At 32.2% G+C, this 19,287-nt stretch overlaps 1 protein-coding gene across 1 annotated transcript; it reads left to right on the top strand.

The window, feature by feature from the left end:
- Positions 1-3: 3 nt before the first annotated feature.
- Positions 4-14,570, top strand: LOC138328920 (uncharacterized). Its single transcript, XM_069275634.1, has 10 exons — positions 4-163; positions 3,364-3,436; positions 4,090-4,149; positions 4,407-4,484; positions 4,980-5,051; positions 5,687-5,721; positions 7,245-7,329; positions 7,492-7,548; positions 8,085-8,182; positions 14,402-14,570. The coding sequence occupies exons 1-10, from the start codon at positions 111-113 to the stop codon at positions 14,568-14,570; spliced, it is 780 nt and encodes a 259-aa protein (XP_069131735.1). The 5' UTR covers positions 4-110.
- The last annotated feature ends 4,717 nt before the right edge of the window (positions 14,571-19,287 follow it).

Here is a 19,287-nt window from a genome sequence, read left to right as displayed (position 1 = left end):
AAATGTGCATAACCATATATGTATATTCTAGTCAGAGATAATTTTGCGTCGCGAAATCTGATTGGCCGACCAATCAGAAGGTGTTTCTGAGGCTGGGAGAGAAGTCCAAGATGGCGACTATCGAAGCGGTGACCCATGGAGTATCTGCGACTGAAGACAAATGGTAAATATGCTGTTATATTTAAATCTTGACATCATAATATTATGTTTCTGTGAAGTTTAATGCCTAATGCAGTATCGTGAGTACATGCGTCTACGTTTTTGACGATCGTGTAGACTGATTCCATGGGCATGACCCAGTGGCATTACTAGGCCTGCTACTCTCATAACATGAGAGTCGACTGGTCAGCCGTTTTTTACCCATTAGCCGTACTACAGTACTGTACTAGTAAACATAACGTAATGGGATTTAATATCCAGTATCTAACTTGACGGTGAGGAAGAAATGAGCCAGCTCTATGGATATCAAATAGGTTGAAGAACCACAATAGGCCTATAGCTACATGTATCTCATTTGAATACACGTGGGAACTAGGCTAGCACATCATCAATTTATATCATTGGAGATTCGGACGTGTTTAGATTGTGGGTCGTTTCGCTCAAAGCTTAAGATCAAGTGTACCAACAAAAAAACGTAAATAGAAAAAATGGTATAAACATTTTGCCTTAGGGTATACGTACTTTCAAAACACACATGCAATAAAAAAAACATACCTTATCCAGTACCTATGCCTCATCATGCTACAGTGTAACTACCCGAAACCTAATCGTCTCAAAACTGATCATCTCTAGAAACCGAACATGGATGTCATTTACGGAATGAATTCCTCTTTATTAATAGTAAATAAAACTTCCCAAAAGTGATCCCTGATCCCAATTCCGAATGGCGAATACTGGACCGATTTTGAGATCGGAATAACTAAAATGCACTTCTGAAAACCGGCCTTACCTGAGCGACAATGATAGCTTGCATTGAGGTCTAATCAACCGACCGTGAAATACACATGATACACATGCACCTGTATCCATAGGTGTCGCATGCCATGTCCTAGGGCATGTATACAGTGTGAAGATGTACACGGTAATTACAGCAGAGAAGGTGATGTAATTATTTAATTATGTCTATTGTTTAGATATTTAACGAAGGTCTACCATGTGCAAGGGTTTTGTTTACTGTAGGAAAACAAGCAGTGCTACTGTAGTAATATAGAGAAAGTTTCATATTCAATTTTGAGAGTTTCAAATGTAAATTCTGTGTATGAAGAAGCCAAAGCCATGTATTGTTTTAGGAAATGACCATGTCATATAATGACCGGCATCGACTGATCATCGTGTAATTAGATCATATTTAATTTGATCCTTGACATAGCAATCGACCGTATGTAGGTTAGTGCAGACGAGAACATCCCGAAGAACATTCACACAACTAACGTTTATAAGCGATAACAAAGTCAAGATTGTTGTAACCCATTCCTTTTAAACGTATGATTCTCTCTTTTGTGATAATATTTACATCAACAATTAATATCATTCGGTTATAACGAACACTAGGCATACAGTCTGGCAGTATAGTGTAGAAAACAACTTCCGATCGATTAAATATGGAACGATATGATTGATATTTGGTTCACTTCTCCAAACCCAACCCTCTCTAAACCGGCTGAAATTTTATACACCGACCATGATCGGTTTAGGGAAGTTCCACTGTATTTTGAAAGTTATTATTTTTCTTATTAAATTGGAAATCTGAAATTTAAAAAATAAATTCTGTAAAAATGGTAGGATTCCTGAAATATTATACTATAAGCAAGTAAATAATAACTCTCAACTAAAGAGCACATACAATGCATTAGCAAACAGTTTTGTGCAAAAAGCAATGATTTAATATGTCTAAAACAAATGGTCATTCCAAAACAAAAAAGGGAATAACTCTTAGTTGTTAAATATTGTAACAAGGTAAGATCAGTGTTCTGCACGCTCTACCGACTGGGCTTAAGGGAAATTCCTTAAGGGAAATTCCTCTAGTGCGAATAAGCTATTTACAATTAAAGGGACAATTCAATGAGGCTAATTCTGTTACATAACCACGAAGTAAAATATGACATAAATGTTTTGTTCTACACTCATTATGAAACTATTACTGTTAAGTAGTATTCCACAATATCGATAGCAATAACAGCAATAATGTAATGTTGAAATGGTTAAATATAGCGTGCAATAATCAGCCCTGAACCCAGAAAACTGCTTTTAGTATTGGGTATCGGTTGTTAATTCATAATCAATTACTGCTTAAGGACAATCTACTAATTAACAATTTTATAATCGGATACCATTTACAGAAAATTCACATATATTTTTATATATATTTAACATTTTACTTTCTCTGAAGAATTTTAGAAAGATATTCTATGAACCAACACTACAAAGAAGTTTTTCTTAATTCAAATTATCTTTTATTTAACATTTCATTTTGAAATCTTGTTTTGCACCAGTATACACGTAATAAAGGTTCAGAACAGTAAAATATCAGCACAAATTATCTCCCATTTTAATAATCGATTAGTGACTTTAATTTCATAATTGATAGTCTTTAGGAAAATCATAATCGATCGATCATCGATTAAAATCGAGAATGAGTACTACACCATGTTATATTAGATTCTATTACTATAGCTATAGTACAAAGTGTAAAAGGGGCAGATTGATGGGGCTTATATAAAGATTGAGCTGTGGTTCAATTCAATTAAAGGGACAACTCAGTGAGGCTATACAAATTCTGTTACATAACCACGAAGCAAATTATGACATGAATGCATTGTTTTACATTCCTTGTGAAGCATATATAACAAGAGATTTTGACAAATTTCACGACATTGTTAAGTATTTTGATTGATACCATTGAAATTCAGGTAGCAGGTACAACATGTACACTGTACCCATAACCGAGCCAAACTGACACACATTAAAGAAATGGAATACATATCAACTGAAGCGTTAGTTGATGAAATTATTTTTAGATAGGAAAATGCATCTAATAAGGTTAACACACAATTGTAAGAGTGATTTGAGTAGTTGTAGGGCCAGGCATACAATACTTCTGACCACTATGTGTAATGGCGGACAGTCGAGTAAGTGAGTTTGAACATTTCACATATATACATTTAATTTCACTACAGTGGGCTTTTCTGGCATATCCAATAAATCTGATTTCTATAAGAACTTTTTTTTTTCGAAATATGTGCAAATTTTAATGTACTTTTAGAATGAATTGTCCTTTTAAAGGTAGAATATATAAATGCCATTGGATACAGATATATTCAATGTAGTGTGTTAATATCAAAATTTGCTTCTTTCCTTTTTTAGGCGTCTGACATATGCAGAGGTTGTTTGGGCTATGCCTACTAAACCAGAGTCAACGGCCATGACCATGAAAAAGGTAACTTTGTTGTCTTATATCATTACCATCTTACTATCTTGTTTTTTGTTGACTTACTAAAGTATTCACATGGAATTAGTTTCTTCTGTGTATACATGTAAAGTCTTTAATCATGATATAGGTTGAAATTTTAACAACAATACTGATTTTGGTTACCCGGTATTTAGTTTAACAACCTGTAAACTACCATGGTCATTTAAAGATATGCCAGGTTTGTTGGTGGAGGAAAGTTGCAGTACCCAGAGAAAAACTACTGACCAGCAGTCGGTACCTGCCTCACATGGGGTTAGAACTCTTAACCCAGAAGTGCAGGGCTTTTGGCAATCTGAACATCGAATTAACCACTCAGTCACCACAGCCCCTGATCATGGTTAACAATACAATTAAGACAAGCTCAACACACATATTCTAAAAGTAAAATGCAAGTCCTTTTATTGGCAATTCAATTATTACTACCAATTAGTCCCATGCCGGTGAAACTGGGTTAATTACAGCTGTGTTAGTGTCCATCTATATCTTTCTGTCTGTCTGTCTGTCTGTCTGTCTGTCTGTGTCTGTCTGTCTGTCTGTCTGTCTGTCTGTCTGTCAGTCAAGATTATGGCTTTCAGACAAGAACTTTATTTTTTTATTTTTGAATTTATCTTATTTTAAAGGAACTAATGAAGGTGTCATCTCCAAGACGATCAAGAAAGATGCCAAAAATACAAACAAAGGTGAATATTGTTTTGATATATAATTGATGGGTTGCCAACCAGCTGTCAGTTAGACTGTCCGGGTACGTACAATTGACTTTGCATTTTGTATTATGTATGCTACAACATTGGATGGGTATACGTGTGAGCATGAGGTATGGCTATATACTGCCTGCTGAGGATAACTTTATAAAGGACTATTTATATAGATATCTCTTCAGGTCATGACAGTCTGTACCATATGGCAATTTTCATTTTAGATTGTGTTTATATTTAAGGAACTAATGAAGCTTAAGGTGTCCCCTAGTGCTCCAAGGCAATCAAGATTTGGAACAACGCACAAAATACCAACTAAGGTAAATATTGTTTTTCTCCAAATACTACAAAGCAATGCAATTCTGTCTTCATTCCACCTTAATACTAGCTAATTTACCAACACACACATAGCATTTAAAAAAATTAAAAACTATCAGAGAACATGTTGAGGCTAGAGTAAACAATTTATTAATACTTAAGTATCATTCAGGGTTTGGGTTAAAAAAAAATGACTCTAGTTGGGCTCCAACTATTCCCATAGCCTGAGTGCCCTGCAGGAAGGGCGTAAGAATTGTACCTGCTGCCCCTATTGCATGATAGTAAAAAGCAACTAAATTAGGAAATGCGTTCCGCAGCAATGGGTAAAAAGCCTATCATAAGTAAGAGGTTAGACACAATTTAGTGTTGTTAAGTATCTTGTCATGCTATACTTCCAGTATTGTTGGAGTAGGCTATGACATAATCAGAAACAGGTATAATTACAAATCTTTATTATTTCAATCTCATGTATATCAAAATTGTGTTTATATTTGAAGAAACGTTTTAACATGCCGATGGTAGCCTACCAGGAAAAAACCAGGAGAAAGTCACTGATGATACAACCTAAGGTATGCTAATATTGATTTTTCAACATTTAATATTTTTTTATTTTATTTTGGTTCTTTTTATGTAGTAAAATCCTGTTTTCATAATACATTGTAATTATCATACCACTCATTGGTTAATGCTATGTAACTTTATTGATAGCAATCATTTAATTCCTCCATGAGTATAATTCAAATATTAAATATTTGTTTTCAACAGTTTAGATAAATCATGCACGATCCATATGCTAATACATAGTCTGCTCTTTTTACGACAGCAGATCTAGAATGTATGAATGATTAGCTGTAATAATACTTTCAGTGTTACCCGTCCTTATCATTAGAGGAAATATGTTTGATTTATGTGCTTTGAGTGACCTCTGCTGCATCTGATTTTCCCTTCTTTTGTTTCAAAGAGCAGACATTTCACAAATTTTTCTTTTGAAGTTCAAAAATAGTGCTGTATTTGTTTTAATTAATTCTATGTGTAATATCTTTAACCCATAGCTGTTTAAAGTTGAATATAGAGATTTAGTCTATATTGGAAGTCATGTAATGCTTTTGCTTTTAATGTTATATATGCTTGTTACTGATTTGAATATGCTTTGTTGTGTGTTTGATATGTTAAATGTGGAAGTTTATTTACTTTTTCACTGCAGTCCTCACTTAAAAATGATGAACATGTTTATCAACGGTATACATTTGAAAATCTTACGTTGATTAATATTGTTGATACTAAATACTGTTAAGCATAAGAATGAATTAGTCTTGCATATTAATATTGTTTTAACTAACATGATACTGCTTTGTGTTTACGTAGAAAAATCCATATTATTGTAATTAGGCCCTAATAGTAATCAGTTTGTCCGTCCATCTGCCTTTTAATTCCAGATAAATATGACCTGTTTGATGTCTTAACTACTTTTCAGGACAAAATGTACCAGCAGTAGAATGTTCACTTTAAAGTCTTTCTTTCTTAAGTTTTGGAAGCATTAATATATTATGTTCTGTTTTTATTTGTTATAACATGTGCATACACATAATGTACATCACAGTCACATACATGTCTGATCTTAATAGTTTACATCTTAAGATATATATATAAGAATTGGATGAAATCTGATCCTACTGTTTATGAAGAGATATAGGAAAAGCATGAAAGACTAATCTTAATATTTTACATCAAGATATAGAAAAAGCATGAAAGTCTTATAGTTAGGAATTGGATGCATCTTATTGATGACTTGCATTGCTTGCAGTTGACCTGTTTCAAGGATCATTTTGGATGAACAATTTGATGCATAATTTTCAATATGTGTATTTTGATATATAGCTGTGAAATTTTATATCACATTTTTGAGAAACTTGTTTTTCACATAAACTTTAATTTTAAGCTCACCAAAACAATCCTCATACTTATTAGTATTTGTTTTATGAATGCCAAAAATGATACAAATTATTACTTGATAAGAATGAATTTACGATTGCAATTGACGCATATCAACTTTATCTGCTGTAAATGGTTCAAGGATTGTTTATGTTAAAGTTATTCATGTTTACAATAATTTTCAGATTTAATCAAACCTTTTCCAAGAGAGTTAAAATAAAAATATTTGATTAAATACATGTACATGTGTACATACAATTTGTATGTACATACATATGTATATCAAAGATACAATTTGTACATACATACATATGTATATCAAAGATACAATTTGTACATACATACATATGTATATCAAAGATAGAAATGTTATGATGTTAACCTACCTGTTAAATTTGTCAGTTGAATTTGGGTGGGGTTATCATTTTAACAACAGATAAGAATTAAATAGGGCAGTCATAACATTGACGGTACATGCACTCTTGCTTTTTCCACTGTATAATTATGTATTGAGTGTGATGTCAATATAATGAAGTACTGTAGCTTGTGTGTGCTCATTTGAATGTTATATTGTGATATCTTTTGCTATGTTCTTCATAACCACCTCAATATATCCCTTTGTTGTCTTCTTAATTTTTTTCTGGTTTTGTTTTTATCTATTTTAAATTTTCTTTGTACTAAATCAGTTATATTTATAAGTAGATATATTTAGGTATTTATAAGATATGTATTGCATAATTACATTTCATAATTTTTTTTACTTTTATACACATGTAATTTATAAATATATGTATTGATCCAAAATCAGTGAACTTCCGGTATATTTATAGGGTATGCATTGAGATCACGGAAGACTTGACCATCATCCTAAAAGCAAAGTCAATAAGATCAATTTTTCGAAGGAACGGTGTAAAGGTAAGCTCCATGCTTTTATTTGAATTTCTATAGAAACATAAATAACTTTATTATTTGTTCTCTTGTCTGTCAACGAGAAAATTGTTACAGTAACTTTTAAGTTCTTAACACTTTTGACTCTTTAAAAGCCATTTAAATTTGAATATTGTTTGTCAATTGCAGCAGGGTCAACCAAACAAAAAATGTGTACGTTCAAGTTTTACAAGAAAACGGAAAGAAGTAAGTATGACACCATGCGACCATGCAAGCCAAAAATATCTTTAAACAACTTCTTCTCAATAACCAAGAGGCCGAAAGAGGTTTTATTGTTATTGGGCCCCTGGCATGTTGGGGTGAAGGGCTACCAAATTTGTTCAAATGAATGACCTTGACCTTCATTCAAGGTTACAGGGGTCAGATTGACAAAAATCTTTAAACAACTTCTTATCAACAACAAACAGACCTAGACACCTGATATTACCTGTTTCATGCATAGAAATTCTTATTGACTCTCTTATGTGTTGAGTATATGCACTATGAATACCAAATAGCAGGTGAGCAATTCAGGCCCATTGGGAACTTGTTTTGCCAATGGTATGTTGTGAAATAACTCTTCAGATATCTGTCAAATTTGGTATGATACTTTTTATAGGTAATAAATTATCAGCACTTTCAAGACATTTTATAAGCGCTCACTTCTGAAAAAAACATTGCAATACAATTGATTTCTGTATTAGAGTAGATGAATTATATTGGTAATTATTTTATTATTATAGGTAATCAACCTTCCAACTGGAGTTCATTGTTGTGGTATTTACCACAACAATGACTTCAAATACCTACGATCACTTCAAGAAACATCACTTGGAAACAGGTATGTATTTCCACGGGAAAAAAACAAACAGCTTATTTTACATTTGCAAGTCTAAACACAGGGACCTAAAGTTTTTATCAATCAATGTATAAGTATTTTACATATAATTATTATATATATATAGATTTTATTTTTTATTTTTTTTAATATATATTTTATAATTATTTCTATTTTATTAAGTTATAAAGATACTAACGTCAATTTTCCAAACAACATACGAAATTCCGTAATTGTCAGGTGTGTATATTTTTCAACCGTTGTTCGCACGGGAAAAAAAACATTTTTTATATTTATCTAGAAATATTTTTTAAAGGCATATTTGGGATACTAAACACTAATTATTTATAGGCATAATTTAATACATGGATTTTTAATTTTAATTACATATTGGCTATTATTTCTTTTTTTTTTATATTGCCGTAAAATAATTTAAAACTCACGAATCAAATTGATTTTTAATATGTTTAATAAGTTTCAAAATTGATAAATAAGCATGGTCTGTCCATACATTTATATTTTACCATTTACATATTTTATTAAATGTATATATATATATAAGCAAATATTTGAAATGATATTTTGATATATTCAACTTTATTAGAGCTAAAAAAAAATTTGGTTATCAAAAATTTAATTGAAATATGTCATACATTACAACCTGTGAAATGAGTACAAATGTAGTCATTTTGAAGCCAAAAATTGTGTTGTCTACAATTTATTTTTTACACAATTAGAATTTTTAAAAAAATATATATTGCAGGTATTTTTTTTGATTTTAAATATGTCATAACGCTTTAAAATACAAAAATTACAAAACTTGTAATGAATTTTTTTTAATTTATAAGCCCGTTAACATAAATGTGATTTTGAATGACTTTGCAAGCTTAATTCGTCAAACCTTTTTTTCATTTTTCCAAAGAAAAAAAATAACATATCAAATTTTTTTTGTCAGTTAGGCCATATAGGCTTTTTAAAATTGTGAAATGTTATTTAATTTGGGACAATATACATAAATCGGGGCTGATTTTGGTCCATTAATAAGTATTTAATTAAAAAATTAAAACAAATCATAAATTAATGTTTTTTCCTTACAGAGTTCATACCCTTAATACAATTTATATAGCCCCTTGTAATTTTACAATTTTCCAGATGACCAAGTAATTTAAAAATCTATTGTCGTATTACAAGTGGCGAAATGTAAAACGGATGGATTTTAAAAAATTTTATACAAATATTTAAATTTTTAGAATATGTAACCCTTTGTTCTATAATATTCATTTCCCCATTGGTGGTAGGGGTCAAATAGTGAAAACTTCAAATTTCAATGTGTCAGAATTAAATGGATGGCTTTTTAACAAATGACGACTCCTAGGGGCCTTTTGGGGCAAAAGTTGGTCAAATAGGCCATTAAACTTCAATAATCAAATTTCTGGAACTGTTTTTAATCTCAAAAAAAAATGATAATGGAGAGTCTTAAGGTCCTTTACGAAAATTGTGAATTATATGACTGGGGTTATGTGACCATCTGGGGAGGGGGGTCAATTTTACAATTTTTTCAAATTTGGTAATAGTTTTAAAATGGAAATTTAATTTAAAACACTTCTTTACATTTCATATTTGTTCATAGGAATTAGTTGGTTAGATTTTTTGCCTGTGACAGCATTTTATTCATATCCATATCGGTGTTGACTTTTGGGTCTCATATTATTTAAAGCAGTTCATCATTGAAATTAAAACTTAAAAAATCTTCTTCTTACAATTCACAGTTTGATGGAACCAAATACTCTTCATAGATTAAATAGTGAATATTTATAAAACTCTTCATCACATTTTTTGACTGACACTGACTGACTTCTAGTATGGTTTTTGTTGTTTAACGTTGGCAAAGCAAATTGGAATTTTAAGCATAAGGTTTGGTAACATAATACACTATCAAAATAAAAATTCTAATACGAAGGTTCAACTTTAAAAGTTTATTCTGATTCATAAATACTTTTAAACAGATTTGAACCAACTTTGCAATGCTCTTTCTGTAGCAGCACTCAGGTGAAGGCCTCTTTGGCCTTTTTTTTTTTTTTTTTTTTTTTGTAATCGCAAAACATTTACAAGAAAATGCCACGTTCTCTAGATCCCTGCATAAGATGTTGAATAAAACTGGGTAATCGTTTACTGACACCAAATGTGAAGTCATAAAAAAAAATATGAAATAATTAATGTGGCCCACAATAAATTCACGGAAACTCCGGAAAACATTTTCTTGGCCCGATCGATGTACTAGTAGCTACAATGTATAGGCTAAAGGCACATACCACAGGAGTCTGACGTTCTGTCAATAATATAAAAAAAATATCAAAAATACCCCTATATATACTATATAAAATAGGATAAAGGTGTTTTTTTTTATATTTATACTATACATAAGTCATTATATAAAATAGTATATAGAGGTATTTCTTATATTTATACTATACATAAGTCATTTATAATAAAATAGTATATATAGAGGTATTTTTTATATATATATTTCAACTATCTGTTATTGACAGAACTGTCAAACTCCAGTGAACATACATGTACGAAACACTTCCGGGAAAAACAAACATTAATTGTCGTGACCTAACACAAATTTGATCAAACTTCGCACGGATGTAAAAACAAACATTTTAGATGTACATCAGTCTAAACACAGGGACACATACATAGATAAAATTTTTTGGCATTATATTTATATTTATAGTCAATTGAAATGAGTACATACGGTCAGACCATGAAGCCAAATTGTGGTCTACAATTTCATTTCACATTTTAAACAGTGTTTATTAGTAATTAGTAAAATTATAATTGCAGTATGTTTCCCATCTGAACATACATAACCATAAAATACATCACTTATTACATTATCTAGTGTTGAGGCTAATATTTATAAGGCATCTGAAGTCATTTGAAAATGACTTTCACAGCTTAATTCGTCAAACCTTGTGGTTTTCAATAGGATTAATAAAGAAAAAATAACATCATTTTTTTGTCCATTTACGGCACATATAACTTTAAATGTTAGATATGCTTCACTGATATGTAGAGCCCGTTTATAAAAACAACATAACCAATAAATAGTCTCTTTTTTTCTCTAATTCATACCCTTGTATACACAATACATATATAGGGGCCAAAGAAGTAATATCAACAGGATTTTCCAATGACACGGGATCCAATCAAACGTAATGGTCTTGGGGTACTCTGGTGGGTCCATGATTATATATAATCTGTAACTAATTCTCAGATCCCTGTGATGTAAATAACAGGAACATACTTCCTAGACAAATGAAATAGGTTTATAAGGTCACTCATCATTTGCCATTGTCCTTCACCTAGGGAATGTGTATCCAGCTTGGTATGTATGCAAGCATATTATGTATAGGGTTTCGATAAATTAACAGCAATGGATTCTCCCCATTTTTCAAAGAAATCCAAAGAAAATCTTGATATTATCCATGTGTTTTTTCATAATATTACACACGACCGGAATAAATCTAAAGCAATTGTTGATGTTTGTCGTGTTTTTTTTAAAACCCCTCTTATCTGAACTTCTGTCGTTCTTGTTCTTTGCAGGTTGTGTTTTACACTTCCTTCCGCAGTTTGGTTGACCGGGGTTGCGACGTCGCTCGCAGTGGTGGTTAAGCCGTGGGCTTTTCACTCTTGCGTGAGGCTGTGGTAAGATTTTAGATGTAAAAATTCATTATTCCCTACCGGTGAAAAAGTGTTCAGGTCACGTGAGAAAGACTTAACCTAATCGCCTTCTGTTTGTATAGCGATAAACAATTTATATCTTCGACGACTTCTCCTAAACCACTTAACCAAATTCATTAGAAATTTGCAGAAGCCTCTCATGGCCAAAGGTCAACCAAAATTATGGATTACTGATCTCAGGGTCATATAGTTCACAATTTGTAAGTCCCCCCCACCCCCCACCCCCCGCACCCTCAATGGAGTCCCTAGGGAACTTATTGTGTGTGTGGTTTTTTTTTTTTTTTTACAGTACAAATATTTTATTCCCCCAGCTGTATGTGATGTGTATATACATACACATTAGTGTTTTGGTAAGAGCTGCCAGAGCTGGGTGCCCTGAGGTCAACTCCTCGAACAATATTGTCCTCCAAAGCATGCACCAATTACAAATATAATTTTTTAACAGAAAAATTTTGAAAGCCATTTTAGTTGAAGGGACATGCATATGTAACTTTTTGCAGAAAACAAATCAAGAAAATTACATGTGTATTGAGTATTCTGATAACAATGATTTGGAATTTATTGTTTTTGATTAATGTTTGTAGTAGAACTAAGAGAATGTAAATGTTTGTATCAACAAACAAAAAATAGAAAAAAAGACACACACACATAGAAAGAATTATAGACAATACACAAACAAACCAAAAAGAATTCAAATCATACATATTTTAAGTACTACAACATAAAACATCATACAAACATTGATTGGCATATTTCAAGAACTATTCAAAAATGTATTTCCAATTGATCCATATTTGATCAAATTTCTCAATACACCTATTTGGTATTGACAGCTTTTTTTTCCAACATCATATTTTGTAAACAAAAACTCCATCAAACCTTCCATATTTATGTTTTTATTTGTTGTTATATTTTTTCATGATACAGGAAAAAATACAAAACTTCATAATTTATTATAGAATATCAAAATTGAGTGGTATTGACAAATTTTCAGTCTCACCAAAGAGTACTGTATCTAATTTAAATTCCACAACATTTATTAGTTTTTACATATATTTTTCTTTTCATATCTTGCCATATTTGGAAAGATTTTTGACAATACCAAAACATGTACTGTTTCTAATTTAAATTCCATAACATAATTAGTTTTTTAACATTATTAGTTTTTACATATATTTTTCTTTTCATATCTTGCTATATTTGGAAAGATTTTTGACAATACCAAAATATGTGTTCTTTGGTTTCAACTTCTGTATTACAGATATTACATAATTTATTTCAGAAATATTTTTAATTTTTAAGTAAATATACAAAGGGAGTATACGGTGTTTGTAGTCTATACTGGAACCATTGTATTGATGTATCTTTGGTAACTTTGAAAGGGTATTTTTATATTTGTTCTTTTCCTGTGTATCATGTTTCTAAAGATGTCTTGTTGCTTCCATTTCCTCTCTGTTAATTACCAAGCATTTAATTTTTTTCAATTAGACAAAAATACGTTAAAGTTTACATCCCTTAATACTTTTTTAAATAAAATATGATTATGACTAGGTATGAATGGTCTATCTAGTTTATTTAACAAGTTAAGGTTATATTCAGATTCTTACATATTTTCTTGATACATTAGCTGACTTAATAAGTTATTCTTCTTCTGGGTCTTCTTTTTTCTGCCGGGACTTTGACCATTTTCTCAAACTTTAAGTCGGATTGCCATGAAATTTCGTAAGGTCCATTTCTGGTGACCTGCAGATGTGTCGACCGTTTTAATTTTTTTTGACCAGCATCAAAGATGTTTAAATCAAATTCTAAATTTTTTAAAGTGAAAAATACCATAATTGTGAGTAAAATAACAAATTTTGTCACGGTTTCAAATTTTCTAAAACCCAGTAAGAGTTATCTCTCTTTAATTCACTGCTCAGCAGGGATCCGTTAGCAAGTTCATTTTTATTGTTTTTAAGTTAATAGATCGTATTGTTACTAGCGGCTAAAATTATTTTGAGGTCTTTTTTTGTGCAACTTTTATATCCCATAACCAGTACCACGATGGCCGCCATGGAATACAATAGGTCAAAATTGAGCAAAAAAGGAACATGGCTGAGAACACAAATCTAATACAATATTTGGAGAAGTTATTTGTGCCATGGTTCCTTTCATATACATATTAATGTATGTGTAGGAAGAATAAGGATAATGTGCACTCGGGATGAAAAAATGTACGTACAGTTTTTAAAAATAAATTGTGACGTACAAATAAATATTGTTCTTTGCCCTCAAGTTGATTACTAGTATATCCATATCCTTCATATTCACATACTCACGAGTCTTTCATATTCATAAATGATATCATTTTTTTCATAAACCATGAACATATCTGGCCAATATTTCAGCAATATTCTCTCTTGTATATCTGCTGAATATTTTGTAATATGCGCCTATACTTGTTTACTGAACTGTGTACTTGTGATCTTGCAGGTTGTGTACGCTACCTGCTGCTGCCGAGGAGAGGTTTTCCCTGTCCCTGCTGCTGACCAGCCTAGCTCCAGCTCTGTTGTCCCCGCAGTACCAGTCCCAGCATCACCTGTTCCTATCCGCAGATCTGGTCGTGCCACCCGCAGACCAGCTTGGCATAAGGATTATGTAATGTGATGTCATATATAATGTATTGTAATGTAATATCCTTTATCTGTTTGTCCATGGAATGATGTTGCTTGAGGATGTGGTAACCCCTCAAAAATCGTGCCAATTCCTGTCCCTCACCCAAAAATGTATACAATAGTATACACCATTAATTGGTTGTTCATTCCAACATCTAAGATCAGTCCCCATTTAGGTGATTTGGTAATTTCCTCCCAAATTCCGTTCCATACTTTTGTACCCTAAACGAAGAAGGGACATTGTTTTTGCTCCGTTTCGAATTACTATTATTACAACTTAAGGTTGTTTGAGGTACATTTTTATAAGATTTTTTGGGATACGGAATGCATTCAGTGATATGGTTATGTGGTAGGTTGTGAGGAACACATGAACATGTGTAGTGATACAACTTCCGGTTATTTGAGGTATATCATGTAATGCTATAAGGTTTTGACAGACATACTCTTTGGAGTGTGCATAAAGGGTTTTTTCCAGGATTGCATTCAAAGATGGCTGCCAGTGTCCACTTTTTAAATTCTTGAAAAATTTCTGAAATTTGGTCTATTGGTATTGTAAATTGGTATACAATATATATAGTTTTAAGGTTTAAAGTTTTTGTAGGACACTGAACTCATGCAGTGATCCCAATAAGGTGTTTAATTGAAATACATCACAAAATATTTGAGGACGCTGACCACTTAGCAGTGACCCAATTATTGTTATTTGAGGTATAACTTAAGAATTTTGAGGACACTGACCACTTACAGTGACCCAATTATTGTTATTTGAGGTATAACTTAAGATTTTGAGGACACTGACCACTTGCAGTGACCCAATTATTGTTATTTGAGGTATAACTTAAGATCCTGAGGACACTGACCACTTAGCAGTGACCCAATTATTGTTATTTGAGGTATAACTTAAGATCTTGAGGACACTGACCACTTAGCAGTGATACGACTGCAATACTTGGTAAATCACAGGATTTTGAGGATACTGACCACTTGCAGTGACCCATTATTGTTTTATTTGAGGTATAACATTAAGATTTTGAGGACACTGACCACTTGCAGTGATACGACTGCAATACTTGGTAAATCACAGGATTTTGAGGATACTGACCACTTGCAGTGACCCAATTATTGTTATTTGAGGAGGTATAACTTACTTGAGATCTTGAGGACACTGACCACTTGCAGTGATATGACTGCAATACTTGGTAAAGCACAGGATTTTGAGGACACTGACCACTTAGCAGTGACCCAATTATTGTTAATTTGAGGTATAACTTAAGATCTTGAGGACACTGACCACTTGCAGTGATACGACTGCAATACTTGGTAAATCACAGGATTTTGAGGATTATACTGACCAATACTTGCAGTGACCCAATTTATTGTTATGAGATAGAACTTGCATCCTGAGAACACTGACCACTTAGCAGTGACCCAATTATTGTTATTTGAGGTATAACTTAAGATCTTGAGGACACTGACCACTTGCAGTGATACGACTGCAAATACTTTTGAGGTAAATCACTTGCAGTGACCCAATGTTAGATACTTGCGACCACCACTTAGCAGTGACCCAATTATTGTTATTTGAGGTATAACTTAAGATTTTGAGGACACTGACCACTTGCAGTGATACGACTGCAATGATGCAAGTGATACGACTTACTTGGTAAATCACAGGATTTTGAGGATACTGACCACTTGCAGTGATACGACTGCAAGACTTGGTAAATCACAGGATTTTGAGGATACTGACCATTTGCAGTGACCCAATTATTGTTATTTGAGGTATAACTTAAGATTTTGAGGACACTGAACACTTGCAGTGATACGACTGCAATGCTTTAATTTTGACTCAACTGAAGTGTACAGAAAGTAGTTAATAGAATATTTCGTCCCTGTCCCTAACAATACTCACATTACCCTACCCATATACCCTAGCACAATTAAGCACGCATTTAGTAAATAACATTCTAACCGCTACTTTCTATATGTACACTTGCAGTTGACCAAATTAACAGCCAGCGTCATCGGTGAAGAAATGCCGTTGACCAGCAATGAGTGCCAGGTAACTGCCCCACGTGGGATTTGAACTTGTCATCAAAAGGTGAAAGGTCCCTAATTAAAATACAGGAGACCATAAAGTCATTTAACAACCTTGGCTCCATTGAAAAAGGAAATGAATTTTTTTTCAAGATGGCGATTTTTGTGCCCATCATTGAAAATGTATTTTAAAGTACACTTGGTAAGGACAATGTCAGGATCGTTTTAGACATGTTGCGTTGATAGATAGAAGATGGTGGTCAGGGTAGGCATCTTTGATTTCGGATCAATCCAAAAAATAGCATATGTTTGAAATCATGTCCGATAATTTCAGACAAGTATTACTAAATCATACTAGTAGAAGTAGTTTTAAATAATGGACACTGTAGATGGCCATCTTGGATTTTGCATAGGCCCGGAAAAAAACACTTGGTTGGGACCATATTGGAAATTTAGGCAAGTTTCTGCGAAATTGTTAGGTTATCCTGACCTTTCAGGTCGACCTTATAAAGTATCACGTTAAAGTATCTAAGGTATCTAAAGTAACCATTTGCCCTTGCATCCCCCTCCCTCCCCGTTCCTGCACAATGCCATCTAAATCCAGGACAACAGGGTAGAGAAGTTGTAGAATTAAATTGTATGTAATAAAAGGAATGAAAGCTAGAAAAAAGAAAGTTTGTAAGAATTAGAAAGAGTTAGTAAGAAAGTTTTGTAAGAAAGTTTGGTAAGAAAGTTAGAAAGAAAGTTTGTAAGAAAGTAAGAAAGTTAGAAAGAAAGTTTTAGAAAGAAAGTTTGTAAGAAAGTTAGAAAAAAGTTTGTAAAAAGTTTGTAAGAAAGTTAGAAAGAAAGTTTGTAAGAAAGTTTGTAAGAAAGTTAGAAAGAAAGTTTGTAAGAAAGTTTGTAAGAAAGTTAGAAAGAAAGTTTGTAAGAAAGTTAAGAAAGTTTGAAAGAAAAGTTTGTAAAAAGTTTGTAAGAAAGTTAGAAAGAAAGTTTGTAAGAAAGTTTGAAAGAAAGTTTGTAAAGAAAGTTTGTAAGAAAGTTTGTAAGAAAGTTAGAAAGTTTTTGTAAGAAAGTTTGTAAGAAAGTTTGTAAGAAAGTTAGAAAGAAAGTTTGTAAGAAAGTTTGTAAGAAAGTTGATGAAAGTTTGTAAGAAAGCTTATGAAAGTTTGAAAAAATGTTTCTAAGAAAGTTTGTAAGAAAGTTAGAAAGAAAGTTAGTTAGAAAGATCGTTAGTGTTAACGTGTGACGAATGAAAGCCCCCCTGTGAGGGGACATCTGTTTATATTTAAAAGGCTGACCCCAAGGCCCCAACCTTGGCAGCTTTCAAATGTATAAATGTTCTGGGGTATTAAAATTTGTGTTTTTTATGAAAAATGAAAAAAAAAAAAAAAAAAAAAAAAAAAAAAAAAATGAAAAAAAAAAAAAAAAAAAAAAAATGAAAAAACAAAAAAAAAAACAAAAAAAAATAAATTAAAAAAAAAATGTTAATATTGTAAATAAAAATGTAAATATTGTAAATAAAAAAAATTCACAATGGCAATACATGACATGATCCTGATGTCATAATAATTTCAAATATTTTCATATTTTTCAGGATAGTGATACCATGAAGATATGCGACAACCATCAGGACAGTGACACCAGATAGCAAACGTTCTTTGATAGCGACCCATAATGCTTAGCAGAGCATCTGGACCAGGATAGTGATTCAATCAGGACAGTGACAACCATCAGGATAGAGACAACCACCAGGATAGGATATGGCGACAACCATGAACTAGATAGAAAACGTTCTTTGATAATGCGACAAGCTCTCATGGACCATCAGGACAATCAGTGACACTAGATAGAAAAAAGATATGCGACAACCATTGATAGCGACCCATAATGCAAACGTTAGCAGAGCATCTGGACCAATCAGGACCCAGGATAGTGATTCAATCAGGACAGTGACAACCATCAGGATAGTGATACCATGAGGATAGTGACAACCATCGATATTGAGAACCATCAGAATAATGACACCCAATGGCAGACGTAATGGTGACTAGTAGTGATTAGCAGAGCTCCATTCAGGTACATTTACTATTAAAAACTTATATTAAAAAAAGCTATAATTGAATTGTAAAATTAAACTACAGTGTTATTGCAACTGCATGTGTGTATTTTGTGCCCATCACCATCAAGTGGTGGGTCATTCAAATTATCTTTTATCCTTGGACCAGTGTCCGTTCGTCCATCATTTTTGTGTCGCCTACAATGCAAGGGAAATACTTAGGTATCACTATGTCTGCACTGTCGACGTCTGGGAAATGGTTTCTGTGCGATAACTTAAATATTTAATGTCCGATTTCAATCAAAGGTTCATTGCTTTATATCGATAAGAATCGATTTACGAGTTCGATAATTGTCAAAATCTGTCAATATTTACAAGAGTTACGGGACCTTAAAATTGTCAAAATAGATAAATCCATGGTTTCCACTCAATAGCTTTAGTATTTATTTGTCTAATTTCAACCATTTGGTATATTGCTTTTTATCAATGTGATCTCGGATGAGTTCAATAATTGTCAAAATCCATCAATATTTCCAAGAGTAATGGGACTTTAAAATTGTCAAAACAGATAAATCCATGGTTTTCACTTGATAACTTTGGTATTGTCCAAT

Source organism: Argopecten irradians, chromosome 8 (genome assembly GCF_041381155.1).
Source record: "Argopecten irradians isolate NY chromosome 8, Ai_NY, whole genome shotgun sequence".
NCBI classification, from domain to species: Eukaryota; Metazoa; Mollusca; class Bivalvia; order Pectinida; family Pectinidae; genus Argopecten; species Argopecten irradians.
Note: the sequence above shows the minus strand (reverse complement) of the source record. Positions and strands in the feature narration are given on the sequence as shown.

What these genes read in the sequence shown, in the direction of transcription:
- LOC138328920 (XM_069275634.1), top strand. Translation starts at nt 111, where the DNA reads ATGGCGACTATCGAAGCGGTGACCCATGGAGTATCTGCGACTGAAGAC. An exon ending in TCTGCGACTGAAGACAAATG is followed by an intron (nt 164 to 3,363) that starts GTAAATATGCTG and finishes TTCCTTTTTTAG; the next exon opens with GCGTCTGACATATGCAGAGG. An exon ending in CGGCCATGACCATGAAAAAG is followed by an intron (nt 3,437 to 4,089) that starts GTAACTTTGTTG and finishes CTTATTTTAAAG; the next exon opens with GAACTAATGAAGGTGTCATC.